The 6,927-nt window shown below is 34.8% G+C and overlaps 1 protein-coding gene across 1 annotated transcript; it reads left to right on the top strand.

Moving 5' to 3' along the window:
* Positions 1 to 5,413: 5,413 nt before the first annotated feature.
* Positions 5,414 to 6,406, top strand: LOC136175408 (olfactory receptor 5T1-like). Its single transcript, XM_065945713.1, has one exon. It carries the CDS (start codon positions 5,414 to 5,416, stop codon positions 6,404 to 6,406), a length of 993 nt encoding a protein of 330 aa, XP_065801785.1.
* The last annotated feature ends 521 nt before the right edge of the window (positions 6,407 to 6,927 follow it).

Genomic DNA, 6,927 nt, shown 5'->3' on the forward strand with positions numbered 1-6,927 from the left:
CCTGATGCTGGGAGGGATTGGGGGCAGGAGGAGAAGGGGACGACAGAGGATGAGGTGGCTGGATGGCATCACCGACTCGATGGGCATGGGTTTGAGTAAACTCTGGGAGTTGGTGATGGACAGGGAGGTCTGGCATGCTGAGATTCAAGGGGTCGCAAAGAGTTGGACGGATACAACTGAGCTACTGAACTGAACTGAATTACATTCAACTTGATTTTACTACATAAAATATTGTTTTTGTGTACTTTATAATCCCTCCTTCAATAATCTTATTCATTTACTAATATATCTCCTCTATATATTGCCGGTGAACTTTATCTCTTTACCCCTTTATCCCTTCATAGTGTAGCACTTTAAAATTTAAATATCTATAGTAATCTTTATTTAATGAGAATGAGTCTATTATAGGTACTTTCATATTATTTTGTTATCTAATCATTTACAAAATTTTGAGAGTAGAAGCAAGTTATATTCCCAAGCAGAGGAAATTGGATTTCAGAGTAATTAAATCATCAACCCAGTGGCATAGCTATTGAACATCAGAGCTTGATCCGTGTCCTATATCATTAGATGTCATTCCAATTCTGCACATATTTTTCTTCCACTGAGAGATCATTTTACAGCAGAGGCCAGAGTGCATTCACATAATCATTTAACTTTGTTGTTCATTGCCCCTGAAATCAAGCATTTTTTTTTTCCATCACTAAGAAGAGGGGGAAAAAAATCTTGTTACTTTTCTATCCCAGAAGAGAATTAGTGTTTTTTGTCCGGAGATAACCCTAAAGATTTCAAGAGCCAGAGATTCTGGTATAAGAGTTCAAATGCTTAATACTCATAGCATGTTTTAACTGGGCACTCAGTTCATTTTCACAGGTAATATGAAAGGATTTTCAGTGATTACAATATATTTTAGAAGCGATAACCTGAAATCTCATACTAGATTCTATGCCTTAATATTTAAGTCTTAGATAAATTTTTCTGGTTAATTCAGAACTGAATTAAGGATTGAGTGAGGAAATTTATTAGAACATAGTAGGGGAAACAAAAAAGACTCCCTGAATTTTTAGCCCAATGTGGCCATAAAGTAGAAAAAATTTTAATTTCCTAGATGGAAGACAGCAGTCAGAATAAGGTATAAATAAATGGCTATATTTAAACTTTAGGAAATTATTAAATGGAAAGAAAATTATTTATTAAACAGCTGTTGGGTATATGTCTTTTGAAGATCATTATTTTTTCTCATGGGGGATATAAATTAATTTTAAATTTATTTCACTAGTTGATTAATCTAGAAGCTACAGTAAGATTTTTGTTTCATTTTATTTCCATAGTCTACTTAAGCTTGATTTAAAAAAGATTCAGGCACATAAGAATGTTAATTTGTACTTCTAGGAGCATAGCAATTCCAGAATTGTGGCATGTTACAGTTAGCTTGTGATATGTTGATGGTAATAGCGTGGGGTCTGGCAACAGAGAAATTTGTACTTCAGCCTTGATGCCTCTAGTAATTCACTGTGTGGGCTTACTCAGTTCATAGGTCTAGCTGGTCCTTCATTTTTCTAATCTATAAAAGAATTCCCATTTATTTTGTTGCAGGTTGCTATGTAGACTCTTTCTCTCAAAGTGAAATCAGCTAGATGCAAACACAATTAGTTCTAATTTCCTTAATTAGTGGCCAGAATCGCCTGTTTGATGGGCATCCTGGATGAAGTAAATGACCCCATACTTTTTGTCTGTGTGTGCTAAGTCATGTCTGACTCTTTGCCACCCCATGGTCTGGCCCACTAGGCTCCTCTGTCCATGGAATTTTCCAGGCAAGAGTACTGGATTAGATTGCCATTTCCCTCTCCAGGGTATCTTCATGATCCAGGGATCAAACCCACACCTCCTGCATTGGCAGGTGGATTCTTTACCACTAGCACCACCTGGGACACACTTTTTGTTTATCATTCCTCATTTTTCTACAATGAAATAGGTAATTGCTCTAATGAAGTATGATTAAGAATAATATATGCCTTCATTCATAATCCACCTTTTGTACCTATGGCTGATTCATGTTGAAGCTCAATAGAAAACAACAAAATCTGCAAAGCAATTATCCTTCAATTAAAGAATAAATAAATTTTTAAAAAATGGAATCCAAAAAATAATAGATCAGAGATATAAAGGTTTATGAGAAAGTTGTAAAGTACAAAATTATCAGGATATTTAAGTAAACATACTATTATTTTATTGATATGCCCCACATCAGAATGTAATGAAAGAGAATTTTTAAGATGATTGATAGGATTAAATACTGGAATTCAGTTACTTTAATTTCATGGTACTGATAGTTCTAATTTATACTAAGTGTCATGTAACACATAAGCTTAACTAAAAGAAGAGCTACTTAGATTTTACTTTGGGGTCCATTTATTATCCAATGCTTTGACAAAAATTTGATTTCCTAGATCCCTATTTATTTATAACTGTCCCTTCAAGTTAAGAAAAAAATTTGATAACCCTATATGCAGGACAGAAAAAGAGACACAGATGTACAGAACAGACTTTGGGACTCTGTGGGAGAAGGCGAGGGTGAGATCTTCTGAGAGAATAGCACTGAAACAAGTATACTATCAAGGGTGAAACAGATCACCAGCCCAGGTTGGATGCATGAGACAAGTGCTCGGGGCTGGTGCACTGGGAAGACCCAGAGGGATGGGGTGGGGAGGGAGGTGGGAGGGGGGATCGGGATGGGGAACACATGTAAATCCATGGCTGACTCATGTCAATATATGGCAAAAACCACTACAATATTGTAAAGTAATTAGCCTCCAACTAATTAAATGAAAAAAAAAAAAAGAAAAAATTTGAAACAAATTATAGTCATATTTAACATGTATGCATCCTCACATATAATTGATACTTTAATAAAGCATTTTAATGCATCTCATAAATAAGAAATCTGTTGTCAGACCATGTTCATGTAGTCGAACAAAATATACACCAAAATTTTGATCAATTTTATTCTTTCATTTGAAGGCTCGAGTTACTTTGGCTAAATCACATTAGGGGCTAAATCTGCGATCCATACTAAGGTTCTAGAGTTAGACACAATATTTTTTGTCTTCCACAACTGTGCTGTCTCGAACACACCAGTTAAATAAAAATTAGAATAAAATAAAGCTAAAGTTTCCCTTGTGAAGTTTAGTGAACATATATTAAGAATTCTTTATTAGACAATCTCGATGTAGTCTTCAAAATTTGTCTCATATTTTTATTATCTTTACTGTGTTTCTTATCTAATTCCTATTTTGAAACTGATTCTTGTCGGTCAATATTTTTGTGTGTAATATATGGATTCTTGAAGGAGAAAGACTGATAATAACGAATTAAAAATGACTGTATTGTCAATACTCAAATAATACATTTAGTACGCTTAATACCTTTAATGTTAAAATAAACTTGATGGTTTTATAAGATATGTTATTAATATAACCATTCAAACTAAATTGCAATTTTTATAATACATTTGTGTATGTATGTGTGTTTACAAGAGTAATATGTGAGTTCTCTGAATTAAAAAAGAGATAAATATTTGATTTAATTATATATTATATTTGTACCATATATATTTCTCTAAGGATTAAGTAATGTTTTCCTTTTTGATTTGACAACTCCATAGTTGAAAAATTATTTAAGAAAAATTTTCAAGTGAATGGTGGAACTATCTGGGAAAGTGAAGACATGAGACTGTTTTCCTTCTAAAGGTGATTTCACGCTGATTAGTTCATTCTCTATTTGATGCATGCAAGTCTCACTATAACAAAGATATAGTGCATTCCATGTCAGTAATATAAGCTATTAGTAGGTCACTGAATTCAGCTCATTTCCACCCGCAGCAGATTTTTCATTCTTTCAAATAAATGCCGATCTCTATAGCACACTGAAGAAAACCAAGAGTCGTGACACTGAAATCTTGTCCTATACACGGTAAATGAAATATCTAATTGCCTCAATGCTGGAGACTTTAGGTACAGATACTGATGACCTTTTAACATTTTGCTTGTTTGTTATGCACTTTGCTTTCGTCATACTCCACTGAATAAGCAACAGTCTGACATCATAGGGAAATATGAGCCATAATAAAATACCACATTGTGATTTATACAGTCATGTGCTTCTTTTAGCAATACCTTTTCTAATGACAGTTTTATTATTTGTCATCAGGAGATATTTACAGTTAGTGCTATTTATATCCAAGGGTTCTACTTCCCTGGATTCAAGCAACTGCAGATCCAAAGTATTGTGAAAATAAAAATTTGCAGAGTTCAAAAACTACAACAAATTTGCAGCACATCAACAACTGTTTTAAAAGCATTGAAATTGTATTTATAACCTTTTAGACAACATGCACATTATATTAGGTTTTATAAGTAATCTATAGATGGGTTCAAGTATGTGAGAAGAGTTGTGTTGCTTATATTGTAAATGTCTCCCCATTTTATATAAAGAACTTGTGCCTCTTTCATTTGGGTATGGGGGAGGGGGGTTTTGGAACACATGCCCCCCACTTGGGGTGACTGTATCTTATAGTAATTATAAAATATTCAGGTACCAGAATGCCCAAGTGGTTAAGGCGCTGGACTTAAGATCCAATGGATTTATATCTTTGCAGGTTCGAGCCTCACTTCTGGTACAAGTGGATCTGCTTGGGCTTCCCTGGTGACTCAGGTTATAAAGAATCTGCCTGCAATGCAGGAAATCCAGGTTCGACCACTGGGTCAGGAAGAATCCCTGAAAGGAATGGCCACCACCCACTCCAGTCTTCCTGCCTAGACGGAGGAGCCTGGCGGGCTGCAGTCCATGGGGCTGCAAAGAGTTGGACATGACTAAGTGATATCAAAGCAATAATAATAATCCCATTTCCTAGTAACCTGGGAACATGAAAAAGTTAAGTAATTTTCACATTGGTTTTTAACATTTAAATTTAATACTATCTTCTGATGTCAATGTATTTGTTCACATTTTACAAACTGTAAACTTCATGCATGCTGTAGAAAATCTGGGATTAGCACTCACATATGTATTATCTACTATAATAATTTTGGGATTAAAAACTCCTATATTCATTTGTCTATGTGAATTTTTAGATGACATAATATGAAAGTGAGTAGTCATAAATTTAACAGAAAATAGATTGGAAGTTAAAACATATAAACTGGCATTATTTTTAACATGAAAAATTATTAATTTTAAAAAATTATTTATTTTTAATTTATTTTTACAGAGTAAGCATCCACTTGGACTCAACTTTTAATCACTGGACTATTCCCTCACTGAAAAGGATTTCTAAGAAACAGACATGAGGATATAATTGGTGGACTCTATTTTTGCCATATATTGCTTTTGGAACTTAAAAATGAAAACTGAGATGTCAGGGTCACCACCAAATTTAGATTTATACAGGATTCAGATAAAAAATAGGACTGAGGTCACCATGTTCATACTGATGGGCTTTACAGATGATTTTGAGATGCAAATCTTTCTATTTTTACTATTTCTAGCAATCTATCTTTTTACAATGATCGGGAATTTGGTGTTGGTTTTTTTGGTCATTATGGATTCCCGGCTCCACAACCCCATGTACTATTTTCTGACAGCATTATCATTATTGGATGCCTGCTATTCTTCTGTTATCACACCCAAAATGCTGATCAATTTCCTATCAGAGAATAAAACCATTTCCTTTCTTGGATGTGCCACGCAGATGTTTCTCTTTCTTACTTGTGGGACCACAGAATGCTTCATCTTGGCCGCAATGGCCTATGATCGCTATGTCGCCATCTACAACCCTCTCCTGTATTTAGTTAAAATGTCACCCAGAGTCTATGTGCCACTTATAATTTCCTGCTATGCTGTTGGCATCTTGCATGCTACTTTGCACACAGTGGCTACTTTCAGCCTCTCCTTCTGTGCCTCCAATGAAATCAGACATGTCTTCTGTGACATCCCTCCCCTCCTCGCTATTTCTTGCTCTGATACTCGCATGAACCAGCTTCTAGTTTTCTATTTTGCAGGCTCTATTGAGATATCCACCATATTGATTGTTCTGATCTCCTATGGTTTCATCCTGTTGGCCATTCTGAGGATGCGTTCTGCTGAAGGGAGAAGGAAAGTCTTTTCTACATGTGGCTCTCACCTAACCGGAGTGTCCATTTTTCATGGCACGGTTCTCTTTATGTACGTGAGACCCACTTCCAGCTACGCCTTGGATCATGACATGATCGTGTCTGTATTTTACACCATCATAATTCCCATGTTGAATCCCATCATCTATAGTTTGAGGAACAAAGATGTCAAAGAGGCAATGAAGAAAGTGTCTGGGAAAAATTGGTTTATCAACAAAGTATATTTTTCACACTAAACATTAAATTGAAATAAATTAAGACTGATGTTTATTGTTTTAAAATCAAAATTATAATTAAAATATTTTCTATTAGTTTATTTGTGTCTACCTGGTATTCTTAGGTGTTTAAAATAAAGATTATAGTCAACCCACCACATATGCAGTTTTTGCACATACAGGAAACTGTGACATGTATATACATCTATCTCCACATAACATGGGTATGTAATATGTATTTTATTATCATATTCATATGAAGACTTTATGTATATATACATGTATGCATCTACAGACAAACACATACACATGTATACACACATACACGCATATGCATATATAGATACTGGTTGTTAATTTCTGGAACTCTCTTGCTTTTTCGATGATCCATCGGATGTTGGCAATTTGATCTCTGGTTCCTCTGCTTTTCTAAAACAAGCTTGAACATCTGGAAGTTCAGGTTTCACGTACTGCCGAAGCCTGGCTTGGAGAATTTTAAGCATTACTTTACTAGCGTGTGAGATGAGTGCAATTGTGCAGTA

Source organism: Muntiacus reevesi, chromosome 9 (assembly GCF_963930625.1).
Source record: "Muntiacus reevesi chromosome 9, mMunRee1.1, whole genome shotgun sequence".
Lineage (NCBI taxonomy): Eukaryota > Metazoa > Chordata > Mammalia > Artiodactyla > Cervidae > Muntiacus > Muntiacus reevesi.